Source organism: Nicotiana tabacum, chromosome 7 (assembly GCF_000715075.1).
Source record: "Nicotiana tabacum cultivar K326 chromosome 7, ASM71507v2, whole genome shotgun sequence".
Classification (NCBI taxonomy): Eukaryota; Viridiplantae; Streptophyta; class Magnoliopsida; order Solanales; family Solanaceae; genus Nicotiana; species Nicotiana tabacum.
Genome location: NC_134086.1, coordinates 179299709 through 179315565, shown reverse-complemented (window position 1 = coordinate 179315565; position 15857 = coordinate 179299709). Strand labels below are relative to the sequence as shown.

Here is a 15857-nt window from a genome sequence, read left to right as displayed (position 1 = left end):
TTTCTTGTAAAATGCTTTATATAATTGTATCTTACTAGGATTAAAGAAATATTTTGAGCACAATTTATATATTTTGTTTTACGAAGATTTTACCGGGGAAAAAACCCCCGAAAAAACCCGAATAACCCGAAAATCCGAGAAAATCCGAGAGCGAAAAATCTGAGTTTTATTGGTTTGGTTTGGTCTTTAAATTTAATAACCCGATACAATTGGTTTGGTTTGGTAATTGTAAAATCCGGACTAACTCGACCTATGTACACCCCTATGTACGTTTCATTGTGAAGTGAAATTGTATAGAAGTTAAACTTTTTGATATCCTCACAACGCAGGAGTAAGATCTGCATATACATTACTCTTCCCAGACTCCACGGTGTGAAATAATACTAGGTATATTTTTTTTTTTGTTGTGTTGTTGTTGTTTTTAAACTTTTTGATAAAACTTGAAAATATATGATTCTCTAAGATACTATTTTGGGTGGGTAATCTGAAATTCTGAAGCCTATGGATAACGGTCCAAATATCCCTTTTTATGATCACTATTTAAATGTGATCTCTGTTTTAAAAGGTTGCAAATATAGTCCTCAAAAGTCCTCAAATATGTGATCTCTAATATTTACACATGTAATTTTCAGTTTGCTCACAAAATATTGGATAGTAGTCTAAATTTGCAGCAACTAACATAATTTTAGATCGTAATCTAACGTTTTCTTGTAAGGTTTTCAATTTGGTCCAAGAAAATCTTTGGACGAGGGGTAAAAGGTCTATTAATTGCAAAAGAAATAATAAAAGGGTCATTTTTGAAAAAACTGATGCAAAAAGAGAGGGGGAAGTGCACGGTTGGTCACTAATAACACATGTATTTACCTTTAAGTCACCGTTTAAAATGTCTTTAGTCTTTAGCCACTGCTTTAATAAACTTTAACTGCCCGGACGAAATAACACGAGCAGAAACTCATGTCCTTAATTTTTGTACTTAACTTCAGGACTACATATCCTTAACTTTTGAACTTGTAACTCTAAGTTCAGGACTTCAAGGTTACATGTCCTTAACTTTTGAACTTGGAACTCAAACTTCACCAAGCGTCCTTAACTTTTGAACTTGTAAGTCTTGTCCTTAACTTTTGAACGTGTAACTGTAAGTTAAGGACTGTTTGTCCTTAACTTTTGAACTTGGAAATCAAAGTTAAGGACAATAGTCCTTAACTTTTAAACTTGTAACTGTAAGTTAAGGATTGTCTGTCCTTAACTTTTGAACTTGTAACTATAAGTTAAGGACTGTCTGTCCTTAACTTTAGAACTAGTAACTGTTAGTTAAGGACTGTCTGTCTTTAACTTTTGAACTTGTGTCCTTAACTTTAGGACTTCGGGACTGCATTTCCTTAACTTTTGAACTTGAAACTCTAAATTCAGGACAATGTCCTTAACTTTTGAATTTAATTTTAGGACTTCAGGACTACATGTCCTTAACACAATTATCTTTGTCCTCAACTTTTTGGCTTTTTACCATATTTTTCCTACTTATCAGTTGTTTAAGAAAATCTATAAGTCACTTCTTTTAGAAAACCAAAAGTCACGTCCTCCCACGTCTGTGATTATTATGAGTGAAACCAAGCAATTCAACTCCTGAAAGCAGACACAAAAGAAAATGAGAGGCTTATAAAATTTATATGATTAATGTATTTCGTTTCTTCTGTTCAAAATTGGGTTTCATATATGAAAATAATGGACACACTCATACGGACCCCAGAACGCCATTGCAGAAGGAGAAGTGGAGCTGTAAGGAATGGATCTGAAAATGGCGTATTTCTGTTTAGGAAAGAAAGGGTAATACTGCCTTTTCATATTAATTTTAATAGACTAGTGGCTACTTTTGCTCAGCATTAAAAATGTTGGATAAAAAGTAAATACCACTTTAAAAAGTGGCTACCCCACACAATTTTTACAAAAAGATAGAACTAACGAAAATTTCACTATCCCTCCATTCACTAGCCCACTGACTTATGAGCTGATAAATAATGGTCTGGACCATCATCTAATTTTAGCTAAATCGTGAGAGGCTCAGACGACCTTGCAACAGAGTGGTCCAAACTTAAGTCCGTTATTAGCCTCTTAAACTGGTTTCAGTAGGCCGATGGCCCAATTATTCATAGGCCGGACCATCAAAAACTTTTCCTTCTTCAAGATAATAATCCTTCAACGAGAATTTTCTGTTGAAATTCAAAAATAGCTAAATTTACAAGTGGTAATTGAAAAATAGCCATAATTTTAAAAATAATCGAAATTTAGCCACTTTCCATGGAAAGATAAATTTGAACGAAAATACTAAATCTGAAAAATATTCCAGCATAATTGTAACACCCCATAAATCCGGATTAGTTGTGGATGTGTTAGATGACTATTTATGTGATCTTTTAGACATGTGAAGCCCTATCAAGATGAGTATGGGTAATGTAATACTCCGTAAATATGAATCAGCTGTGTACGGACAAGGACTATTTATGTAATACCCCGTAATTTGAATCAGTTGTGGATGTATTAAACGAGTATTAGCGTGATGGTAATTGAGTGGTTATGTTAATAAGTGTATAAGTTATGTTAGAGGTGAATTGGAGTCTAAGGAGAGGCCTAAGTCTAAGCCAAGTTGGAAAATTTCAAAATGGACTAAAGCTGTGAATGAATACGCACATGACCTCACTTTGAACGATCATATCTCTGGTTGTATAACGAGTTATGTGATGCATAACCTATCAAATTAAATCCCTTTGAGTCTAGTTTCCAACGCAACAAACCGTTTGTCATTTGGAGGTGTATACAGAAAGTTATGACTATTTTACTGGGCAGGTGTCACTAGCGCGAAGTCGCGCACGAAGTCGCGCGTTTTTGCTGAGTATTCTGCCTCGCGAGCGAACAAGGGCGTGAACAAGCGCGCGAACTCGCGCGTCTGGAAGGTTTTAAATACTTTAAAGGCAGGAAATAATAGAAATTGAGTCACTTCTCAAGCTTAGGGTTTCCTCTACACCCCAACTCGACCAAGGCATCCAATTGCACACCTAAGGTGAGTTTTTAAGTGTGTTTTCATGGTGATTTCACTTCTCAATCACTAGTTACAACATGATTTTGATTGAGTTTCATAGGATTTCTTCAAAATCTCAAGAACACCCCAAAAGTTATCTTTCAAGATTTGGTCTACAAGAGATAATCCTACACCCTTAGACTTACATATATGGTGTTATTATGGAATCATGAGTATAAATCAAGTATTACAACTTATGGTATGGTGATTGGAAGCCATAAATTTCCAATTTAAATACATGATCATGGTAGGGATTTAAGAGTGATTATTTGATAGGATTTGTTGGTTGGGTGTGAATGGATGGTCATATACGTGATGTTGAAAGTTATAAATTGGTTAATCATGATGGTAGGATAAATTGTTGATGAATGGTGGTAATTAGATGAACTAATTATATGGTGATGAGATGTAGAGGTTTATGCCTACAAGGTGTTTGATAATATGCCTAAATGGCTTAAGTTATGGAATTTGTTACTAATATTGGTTCCATTGGATATTGCTATTGTAGATTGAAGGTTCTTAGTGTTGTGGATCATTGTAGTATCACTAAGGGGCGACATTGAGGTATGTGAGGCTAACTCTCTATGTTTGAGAATGTTAAAGATCCTCCCTACACTACGTTTCTTTTACGACGTATCAATTGCCTCAGAAATATAGTTAAGCCTAGTTCCTTGAGTAGTTGTAGAGCTTCTATTCTCTAGCTTCATAACTCGTTCATAAATTTCATTCCGAACGATGTGAGCTCAGTTCGTATTCAATATAGACTTGGGTTTGATGTCCCTAAGTCTCAGTATGGCTTACTCAACATGTCATAAACAGTTGAAGTTTCGGTGTTCATAATCAGTTCAAGAATACATATCTCATTTTAGTCCTATTCAGTATTCCAGTATTATATAGCTCAGTATGATTCAGTATTCTAGTATTACTCAGTATGACCCAGTATCATGTAACTCAGCGTGATTCAGTATTTCACTATTATGTATTGCAGTATGATTCTCAGTTCCTGATTTTAAAATCTCTGAATGTTGAACACCTGTATTTGGGCCTGAGGCCGCAGTCAAAGCTTTATGCATCTTTGGGCCTGAGGCCGCAGTTTATGATTTATGCATCTTTGGGCCTGAGGCCGCAGTTTATGCTTTATGCATTTTGGACCTAAGGTCGCAGTTATGTATACGTATACTTGGGCCCGAAGTCGCAGTTTGTGCACATATATATATATTGGGCCTGAGGCTGCAGTTTATTATTCAGATAAACAGGTTGTTCATCATTCAGGAGAGGGAGTATTCATATCCTTACTTCCTTTGTTCAGTTCAATTATTAGTTACCATTTAGTTGCCAGTTATCAGTTTAGTTATCAGTTATCAGTTCAGCTATCAATTATCAGTTACCAGTTCAGCTATCAGATATCAGTTCAGTTATCAGTTATCATTTCAATTTCAGTTTCAATAGTTATCATTTCAATTATCAATTATCAAATCTCAATTATCAGCTTAATTTTAGTTTCAGCATTTATAATTCTTTCTTTCAGTTGCTTTACATACCAGTACAATTCAAATGTACTGACGTCCCTTTTACCCGGGGCCTGCATTTCACAATGCAGGTAATGATTTACAGGCTGATGATTCCGAGCGCTAGGATTCTCGTACCACCTATTTGGTGATCCCAGTTCTTTCGGGGTATTTTCATTACCTTACAGTCTTCAGTATTTTTTTGTTACAGTCAGTGTTTTCAGTACTTTTTAGAGGCTTCATAGACTAGAGTAACAGTTAGACAAAGTCACGGGCTGTTCATATTAAGCTATGTTGGCTACAAATATGTTTTAGAATTGTATTAGTATTTCCGCACTTTGATTTATATCATCCAGACTTTCAGTATATCAGCATGTGTTAGTTTATCTTCCGCATTTAGTATGTTATGATACCACATGTTGATTCAGCCAGCCAGTTGGTTCGCTCGGTCACATGTAGTCAGGAACCGAGTGTCGTGTTACGTCCAGGCCCAGGTTCGGGGCATGACAATAATATACTGGAATTCACATGTGAACTTCCAGCATACTGGAGTTCCAGTATATTATGCTGGAACTCCAGTATATTATGATGGAGCTTCGTATATTTATACTGGAACTCCATCATAATATACTGGAGTTCCAGCGTAATATACTGGTCCAGCATAATATGCTGGAAGTTCATACACAGGTGCTCCAATCTCCAGTATATTATGATGTGTTGTAAAATAGTGGCTATTTTTTATTATATTTGATCGCTCGATCAAAATACTTACAACTGTTAGTCAATATGCATAATTATAGTCGGCTAACTTTTCTGGCAGACATCTTTTTAAGTTAACTTCTCAATTTTCTCCGGCATGTATAACTCACACTACTAGAAATCCGAAAAAAGTGACCACACAAAGCGACCAAAGTTGGTCGCTTATTGGCCAAAAAGCAACCAAAAAGGCCTGGTCGATAGTCCCTTTACCTTAGAGACCAAAGTTGGTTACTAATTAGCGACCAACTTTGGTCTCTAAGGTAAAAGGACCAAATATTTCTGTAAAGAAAATAGCGACCAATGTTGGTCGCTATATTATTTTAATAATATAAATTTGGCGACCAACATTGGTCTCCACATGTAAATTACGTTTTTTTTATTTATTATTAATCATAAAAAAGCGACCAACTTTGGTCCTTAAAGAAAATATTATATTTTAAAATCTGGAAAATAGAGACCAAAGTTGATCGCTTTATTATTAATTTTTATAAAAAATTTTTAAATAAGCGACCATGGTTGGTCGCAAACTTCAAGAATTAATTTTTTTTAAATTATAAGCGAACAACTTTGGTCGCCATATTTCCAAAAATTATTTTTTTAAATGAAATAGCAACCAAAGTTGGTCGCTTTTGAGAAATCTGGGTTAAATAGCGACTAAGGTTGGTCGCTATTGCCCAGAAAATTATTTTTTTTAAGTGAAAAGCGACCAACTAGAAACCAAAGTTGGTCGCTTTTCTTGGTATATTTTTGGCAAAAACTGTCTGTTTTGGCAGCTACACCACCTGCCAGCTTACCAAAAATCCTAACAACAACAACAATAAACAACAACAACAACAACAACAACAACAAAAAGCAACAAAGTATAAAGTTTATTAGAACTAACACATTAAGCTAACAAAACCAAGTTAACGCTTATTACAAGCCCATTCGAAAACTGGTTCTATTGTCTAGTTCAAAGTATATAAAGTACTCAAGGAGTGTTCTTTCAGCATCCTCGTCCGAAAGTTGGATTGCCTCGCCCGATTCATTAGGTGGCTGACTGCGTATGAATTCCCCCACATCAGCTGTGAAGCGAATCTATAAGAAAACTTATATTGAATTAGTATTTCAAAATTTATATAAAAGTAAATCAAAATACTTAATGAAAAGTAAAAAACTTACATGTATAGGTCGAGGCTCGACCCTCGACCCACCTTTCTAGATCAGTCTTTTTCTTCTTCTTTACAATACGAGTCTCATTGAATAGCTCATCTTGCTTCATTGGCATCATAAAGCTGTCTGTGGCTTTGGTGATTATCCTCGTGGTACTATTACTCGGGATGAACTTGGATACAGAGAATAGCTTGGATACAGTACCTGACAGGGTGTGTCTTTGGTCAATTATTATTCTCATTAGCGACAGTGATGATGAGAAGGCAATGACATGTATTTCAAACAGTGATGGTGTAGGTAGGAATTTAACATTTCCTAAGTAGATAAAAGAAGAGGTTATAGAGGAATTCTCTACTTCATTTTCCAAGATCGGAAAAGAAGTTTAATTGAGAGTGACAAGGTTGATGGTAATGGAAAGTTGTCCGTTGCTCATGGCAGTTCCCATAAAACGGGGATCATAAGACTCTATGATGACAAAGACGAAAGGAAGTTTTATTCTCAACTTTCTTCCAAATCTGATCCATACAAGCTTAATGAGATTGGTGATATTTATTCGCATTCAGACAATGATTTGAGTGACAAAAGTATGGAAATGCTAATAAAAAGAATTAAAGGTAAAACGATTTTCTTGGAAGAGAAGGATGCTGAACTCTGCATGAACGTTTTTCTTGGAAGAGAAGTTTGACCAGTCGCTAATCTGAGTATTTCTTTGACCAAGCAAGTTTGACCAGTCCGGTCAACAGTTTAACGAAATTATTGACCAAGTAGCGACCAGCCTTGGTCGCTATTGATCCATCCGTGACTTAATGAATCTTATGACCAACTAGAACTGTAAATGGTTAGTAATGGGTTAATTTTATTTTTCCTATATTATGTCTTCCACATTTATTAACGAGAAAATTCAACATGGAAAAACAAATATCAACAATAAATTTAAGGTTTATACATATTAAGTTACAAGAAAGTGCTATACTTAACCAAAAAGTCAAAAGTCTAAAACAGCTCGAATTGAAGTCGACTTCACTTCACCATAGTGTTAAATTGAATCATTAGAATTCAGAAGTGTTATATATACAATGCCTAAGGACCAAAAAAAAGAACAAAAAATTAAAGGCAGCAATAGCAAAAGAAGAAGAGAGGAAGGGAGAAGCTTCCCATGTATTAATAGTACTCTAATGTACGAATATATGACGAATAGAATACCAACCCAACTTCTCAAACATGAAAAACAGTTGTAGTATTGTTGAAAATAAATATAAAATTACAGAGGCGCAAAAATTCCGTGTGTCCCGTCAATAATCACGGATACACCGAAGTAACCAGCCTAAAAGAAAATTAAAATAAAGCAAATTTACGAGTACAATTCAACACGCTCAGGATATAGAAATAATGAAATTAAAAATAAATAAATAAGGTTGCCAGCTATATGTTGATTTGTATGGAAAGTTACGTGTCCATAAATTACTCTATTTTATGAATTCCCTAATTAATAAGTTAGCTTGACGCAGTCCTAAAAATTTCCTTCAAAGATATGAATGTATTTTGTAATTATGCAAAGTCACTCAAGCTCCACTTTAGGATAACGCACTGTCGCGGTTTTATACTTTTCTTTTTTTGGATGTGGGTTTAACTTTTACTCGTATAAATAATGTAAAGGATTTCTTCTTTTTTTTGGTTATACATCTAGCAAGCTAATAATAATAATAATAATAATAATAATAATAATAATAATTACATAAGCATATAATAGAGAGAGAAGACATCTATTGGTAAACTAACTCATATGTCTGAAGAGTTGTGTCACTTCATAAAGACATAAAGGAGTTCTAATGTTTTTAGGAACTCTTAAGTCCTAAATTATATTAAGCCCATTTTTTTTCACCTACAAATTGAAGAATAAAACGAGAACTTAACCATCTCTCTCTCGAAGAAAAAGGACTCCTAAAGAGAAAGAAGCAAGCAATTATCTTCTACTGGATACGAGAACAATCTTTTATAACTAAGGTGCGATTTAAATAATAAATTTTCTTTTTGCAGTCGACGTTCATATATGTGATTTTATTCATGATTAGTGAAACAAATTAATGAAGTAAGACTTCATGAACGCATAAATTGACGTTTCAAGTTGTAGTTTCTCGAAACTTAATTATTGCGCAGTCACACCCTCATCGGTAAAAAGAAGCTTGAGAATGTTTTGTCCTTTCATCTTTTACATAATTTTTTGGTTATACTTCACATAAGAATTTTGGATTAGTAGTTTTAGACAAAGTCATAAGTCTAAATATTAGAGAAGTTGGTCCCACTAGCACTTAGACTAGGGGATAGTTCTATGAAATTCACAAGTGGAGGGTGTAGGATCTTAATTTTACATATATAAACCAGCATGACAAAGTTCCCTTTTACGGCTCTTTTTTTGTATAGTTATCTTAATTATAAGTATTCACACTATTGGCAACCTGCTGGCATATACCACGGAGTCACGGATGCGTGTTTTTCTGTTGCTAACAACAATTATTCATACTTTTACGACGCTTCCTTTGTTTTTCCTTCAATTCACTTCCACCTACCTATATATACAACTCTCTTATCCCTCTGTGCATTTCATATTCTAATATACCAATATATATATACATACATACATCAAAATTCTTCTCCATCAGATACTACTAACTTATTTATTTATTTATTCGTTAATTAAGAATGAGGTTGCTATGGGAAAATGGAAGAAGAGGGTGTTGGTTATTTGCGGTTGTAGCGCTCTACATGCAGACAGTTTGTAGAGTAGTAGTTGCTGAAGATCCATACAGATACTTCGACTGGAGAATCAGTTATGGCGATATATATCCTCTTGGCGTCCGCCAACAGGTACCTACATATATATATATATATATTCAGGATGTGTTTAGTACGTCGAACGTTAATTTATTTTATCAAAATTCTAATGTTTTATGTTGGATGATGGGCACAGGGAATTCTGATAAATGGAAAATTTCCGGGTCCGGATATAATCAGCGTTACGAATGACAACCTTATCATTAACGTCCATAATGACTTGCCTGAGCCATTTCTTCTTACCTGGTATATCTCGTTTTTTTTTTGTCTGTTTGCATGCATTTACTTAACTGATAAAAATTTTCTTTCTTACATTCTAATAATGAGTATATAGCCTAGTACATGTATGAGTCAAAATCTGTCTAAGGATGTTCGACACGAAGTGATATTATCAAAAGTGATTTGGCCGAAGTCGATTAGTAACCAATAGGACTCAACGCCGAGTAGGTTAAGTAACACATAGTTTAGTAGCAGGATCTTTAAAAGAAATATTCTATGTGCTTGCACTTTTAGGGTTAATGGGGGCATGTCCCTTATTGGGGGTAGGTAACATTATCTAATAAGAATACTCTATGAAAAACAACTTTCTCTAGATAAAATACAAACATTACCTTTCTAAAGAGATTCGATCTTCTATTATTCAATACCTTTTCCACCAGATACGAGAAGGGTCCCAATATTCTGATATTTGTCTATTATTTATCATTGTCAGAAGGAGAAATCATATACACCTCATTCTATATTAGGTTAAACATTCTCCTTATTTACTCTAATGCCGTTTATTGTTATTTATTGCGTTATATTCCCTCCTCATTAATGGTCTTAAAACATTGAATGCACCTTGCACTGAATCTTCTTTTATCGATTGCTTTACATTATCCACATTAATCGGTTACAAATCTAAAGTAATTATTATTAACTAGATTTAACCCCTTATTATATACATTTAATTGGTTTAATTAAAGATCCATATTTTTTGGTCAAACAAGAGTGTGTAGTTCATCGTTTTTCTCTCCTTTTTATCATCTGTAATAGTATTACACAGTATATATATGGTTAAAAACTTGTTACCTTCTGACCATGCATGAAATAAACTTTTGTTTTTTCAAGAATTCCCTACTTGACCACGACTTAGTTCCAGTAATACGCAACTAATAAATGAAACATATAAATCATTCATTCAGTGATGTGGTTTGTTAGAAAAGTAGTCCAAGACGAAACACCAACAGCATAAATGAAGAAACAAAAGAGAACCACCTTTTCATCTGTCCGTTTATCTCGAATTTTCCTTCAATATCTACTACTCTCTGCGTTTCATATTAGATGAGATATTTTGTTTTTTAGTTTGTTCCAAAATAAATGACACATTTCTAAATTTGGAAATAATTCAACTTTAAACTTTTCATTTTACCCTTAATGAAAAGCTTTTATAACCACACAAATATTATGGCTACACAAAGCTTTTACCTATTAAACTTTTAAGACCACAAGTTTCAAAAGTTTTTTTTTTTTTTTACTTAAACTTCATGCCGAGTCAAACTATCTCATCTAAATACGTGACTTCCTCTTTTTCTTTGGCTTATTGTTGGGTCATTTTCATTCTCCTTCAACTCCCTTCACCTGAATTTTTTTAGTTTTGTTGCTCGTATGGTACGTTAATTAATTTGATCCAATTATCCCAAATGATTTTTTTTTTTTTTTGGATGAGTAGAAAAAGTACTCCCAAAATGCTTAACTTAGACATACCAAAATGCTTAACAAAATTGTATTTGACTTTTCCAAAAAAAATAGGGGAGAAGTTAATTAATGAGTAATAAAGGGATGACAAGAATGAAAGTCAAAATAGGACAATTATAATAAAATGTGTCAAATTATTCAACATAAATAAACATGTTTTAGACCGTCTTTTTTCTTGATAACTAAATCAAGATTCATAAACTTGTATCCGCAGAGAGCACTGATAATATGTTAACAGTGTGTAAATTACTGGAAATTTACAATGCAGGAATGGGCTCCAACAAAGGAAAAATTCGTTTGAAGACGGTGTATATGGAACAACATGTCCCATCCCTCCAGGGAAAAATTTCACATACATAATGCAAGTGAAAGATCAAATAGGAAGTTTCTTCTATTTTCCATCTCTCAAATTCCATAAAGCCGCTGGTGGATTTGGAGGAATTAGGATTCTCAGTAGGCCAAGAATTCCAGTCCCTTTCCCTGAACCTGCTGGAGATTTCACCATTCTTATTGGAGATTGGTACAAAACTAATCACAAGGTAATTAATCCAACATCGTGTTATTTCAGTCTCATTCTTAGCAGAATTACTTATTAATTATCACAAGTAGAGCTGGCAAATGTGCGTGTTAGATCAAACTTATTCGTGTCAATTGTAAAAATACATAAAATCAATAAATGGGTCATGACTTAACCATCCAAAATTTGGTTGTGTCAAAATGGGTTGGCTAAGATGAGTCAAATACTAGGTGCTAATCCAACCCGCCCAATATGACTCAACCTGCCATCCTTTTAATTTTGTTTCTTGAAAAAAATAAGTGAGGACTAATTTTTTTAGCTTTAATTTTCCATAATTACAAAAATTCTCAATCTCCATATTTTATTTTGTATGTTCAGTTTGGGTTACATTTTGAGTTTTTGAAACGATAGTTTGATAGGTCATTTCGGGTTCAGCTTGTTGAGTCAAGTCAAAAGACCAATTACTACATAACCTGTTTAAATTTGGAATAGTTTGGCGGGTTCCTAAAAAATGAGTTTATTTTGTTGCTTATGATGTTGATTTTGGATTTCCAGGCATTACAAACAATTTTAGACCGTGGAAAGATGCTTAAATTCCCTGATGGCATTCAGATCAATGGCCTTGGTCGTGACGGTGCAAAATTCACGGTTGAATCAGGTATACATTATAACAAAATGGACCTGTTTCGTTTTCAAGAACTATTTGTTACAAGTAATAACCTGAAATGGGTAATATTCCTTGCAATTTTCCAGGGAAAACATATAGGTTAAGAATATCCAATGTGGGACTTCAGAATTCATTGAACTTTAGAATTCAGGGACACAAAATGAAGTTGGTTGAAGTTGAAGGAACTCATACAATACAAACTACATTGTCTTCTCTTGATGTACATGTTGGTCAGTCCTACTCAGTGTTGGTCACTGCAGATCAGCCTGCTCAAGACTATTACATTGCTATTTCCAGCCGCTTCACTACTCAAATTCTCAATTCCACAGCCATTCTTCACTACAGCAACTCGAGAAAACCGGTTTCAGGACCACCTCCTCCAGGGCCAACCACTGGCATTTCTTGGTCCTTAAATCAGGCTCGTTCTATCCGGTATGATACCTTTTTTGAATTTTGCATTAAGGTGTGTGATTATCTCAACTAAAAGCTTAAATTGTTAGACAAAAAACACGTTTAATTACTTAACTATAGAATGTCTCAACACGCCCACGCGTGTGGACCTCATTCTTTCAAGGGCCACACATTGATTTTTTTTGGAAGTGAGATTTGAACTCAGGATCTCTGCATGCTCTGATATCATATTGAATTATGTGATCATCTCATCTACAAGCTTAATGAAGTAATACAAAGTTCTCTCGAAGAACTTAAACTTTTAGATGAGACGATCATGCACTTCAACATTGTTTCAATAATGCGTGTATTTGCTTTATTCTTGACATAGAAGTACAATATGAGACGGATTCTTCTATAATTTCCAGGACAAATCTTACAGCCAGTGGGCCAAGACCAAACCCCCAAGGCTCCTACCATTATGGCCAAATCAATGTCACTAGAACAATAAGACTAGCAAATTCTGCTGGCTTAGTTGATAGAAAACAAAGATATGCAGTTAATGGCGTGTCCTTCATTCCTGCTGATACGCCGCTTAAGCTAGCAGACTATTACAATATCACAGGAGTATTCGAAGTTGGAAGCATCGCTGATCAGCCTACAGGTCGACACATACACCTTGACACGGCAGTTATGGGAGCAGACTACAGAGCATTTGTGGAGATTGTTTTTGAGAACAGAGAGAACATTATGCAAAGCTGGCATCTTGATGGTTACTCTTTCTTTGTCGTCGGGTAATTACTCCTTAACATCTCATTCTATTCATAAAAAGCCACATGCTTTAATTACTTAGTTAAATAATGATGTTTTTTTAATTTTTCACAGAATGGATAAAGGTAGATGGAGTCCTGAGAGTAAAAAACAATATAACCTTATCGACGCAGTTTCACGTTGTACCACACAGGTTAGAATTTAATGATGAACTTATTACCCAATGTCATTTTGCTACTGTTGAATATGAAGTACAAAATGTGATGCCTGGTGAATTTTGGTATTGGCTTTGACAGGTTTATCCAAGATCATGGACAGCAATATATATACCCCTGGATAATGTAGGAATGTGGAACCTGAGGACTCAATTCTGGGCAAGGCAATACCTCGGGCAACAATTTTATCTGCGAGTATATACACCAGTTCAATCATATCGCGACGAATATCCTATTCCAAAGAATGCTTTGCACTGTGGCAAGGCCAGGGGTAGAGCCATAAGAACATAATAGTTCTATCAAGACACCAGGAAGCTGAAGAGGAAGAAGACTGACTTCTCGTCATCTTTTTCTTGCTGCTAATCATTTCCAATTGTTTTACTAATTCAACCCCATTCTTTATTGCTTATTAGGGATGTATTTTGGTTTAGTATTCATATTCCAGTCACTAATTATGTACTATAACAGATGGTTTAAAGTTACCAATTACAATTAACACACTCAGAGAATTTATACATGTCGTTTTCCCCGTTAAGAATCCTAAATTGGTCCATAGCATTGGTCACTGTCACAAATATAATTAAGGGCGTTTTGTTTGACTCCTTTTACGAAGGGGCTCACACGGTGATACAGATTACATGATCATTTCTTGGAAACCTCCCAAACAAATTTTTTTTCTATGAAACAGTGTCTACCGTGTTTATTATCGATTTGTTAAATTGATTCCTGTCACAGGAAGTACATGAATAGACTGATTATATTTACCGTTTTTGAGAGGGCAATTTTATTTTTATGATAGTTTCTGATTATTATTAAATAGGCATGCTTTCTGACTTGTCCCCAATTAAAAACGGTTGTGGTTAAGAATTATTACTCATTGAGCTAGCGACTTACTCCCCGCTTTTTTTTTTTTTACAGAGACAGCAGTCGACGCGAACGAGAATTTTGTTAATTAGAATACACAATTTGATAGTTCCTGGTGAGCCCCGTACTTGTTCGCGTGGGCAAAGAGTTTATTTATTTGTTATCGTCTTTTCTCATGGACTCTTAGAGTCGCTCCATAGTCATTTTTATTAGTGTCATGGGCATTCATTCGTTATATTGGACTAGTTACTAGTATTGTACTTCTTTCCGTATTTTTGATATGAGTTTAGTATTATTATGTTAATAAGGTTGGTAATATTGGTGAAGACTCATTTTTGGTTAGTTGGTAAATATTATGATTGATTTAAGTGAATATGGGTTGGTTGTTATTTGTTTATGAAAAAGAAAATTTTTTGGATAGTCCTAAATAAGGGAAAACTTCGTCCAATTTTCTGTAAAATACCGATGAGGCTTACTTGGGGGCAGTTGCTCTCAAGCGCCGATCATGATCCTAAATTGGGCCGTGACAAAGTTGGTAACAGAGCCCTAGGTTATTCTTGTGACTAATGGAGCACATGTCGGTAGTAGAATCTCAATTATGGTTATGTAGCCAGCCATTCCCATAATCGTGATTCTGCGAAGGCGTGATAGGGTGTGTCTTATTTTTCTTCTTATTCCTCCTTACGTGTGTTGGATTAGTGCCAGATAACTCAATATGTCACCTTTTATCTTGTTCCGATTTGGCTAGGACCAATCATCCAATAATAGAATTTGGCTAAAGGTTCAAAGACACATGTATTGCCGGTGAACAATTAATCATCTCCGAGCAAAGAAAAGTGACAGAACTAATAGAAAGACCAATAAAAAGGGCTATTGTACCGCAACAAGGGGCTTTCATACTCCTAATATGTGTAATAGACTACATTTTAAAAAATAACACTAGTTCACTATTATAACAGTTGAATAGAGTCATCACAAGTTACTTACCATCACGTAATGTAATGGATATAATGGATAAATAAGAGAAGGATGGAAAGAAACTGAAGCTTTAGAGGCCTTAGACACCTAAATTGGTAAAGATTATAAAAAATAAAGATGTATGCTTAATAAAGTTCCTAAAGTTGAAACTGCCAAGTTTAACATTTCTGATAGTTTGGAGGATCCTCTGATAATTTAAGGATTTTTTTTAGCGTTATGGGCTCTAGAATATACTAGCAAAAGGTCTGTTTAGGTAGAGTTTACAGACCGGAGAACTAGCCAATTAGTGGTATAATATCGTATTATTTAGGAACATCGATAGGAGCAACACATTTTACTTGGGAATGAGTTTTCTAAACTATTTATGAATCGCTTCCTTCATGTAAGCCAAAAG

General features: G+C 34.6%; 1 protein-coding gene across 1 annotated transcript; it reads left to right on the top strand.

The window, feature by feature from the left end:
• Window positions 1-8893: 8893 nt before the first annotated feature.
• LOC107770822 (L-ascorbate oxidase homolog) lies at window positions 8894-14138 on the top strand. The gene is made up of 8 exons (XM_016590154.2): window positions 8894-9357; window positions 9461-9570; window positions 11330-11600; window positions 12134-12236; window positions 12332-12677; window positions 13064-13429; window positions 13521-13599; window positions 13703-14138. Exons 1-8 carry the CDS (start codon window positions 9193-9195, stop codon window positions 13910-13912), a joined length of 1650 nt encoding a protein of 549 aa, XP_016445640.1. The 5' UTR covers window positions 8894-9192; the 3' UTR covers window positions 13913-14138.
• The last annotated feature ends 1719 nt before the right edge of the window (window positions 14139-15857 follow it).

Excerpts from the sequence above, each read along its gene's own strand:
- LOC107770822 (XM_016590154.2), top strand. The coding sequence starts at position 9,193 with ATGAGGTTGCTATGGGAAAATGGAAGAAGAGGGTGTTGGTTATTTGCG. Across the intron at positions 11,601-12,133 it reads GGTACAAAACTAATCACAAG|GCATTACAAACAATTTTAGA; the intron begins GTAATTAATCCA and ends TTGGATTTCCAG. Across the intron at positions 13,600-13,702 it reads TTTCACGTTGTACCACACAG|GTTTATCCAAGATCATGGAC; the intron begins GTTAGAATTTAA and ends TGGCTTTGACAG.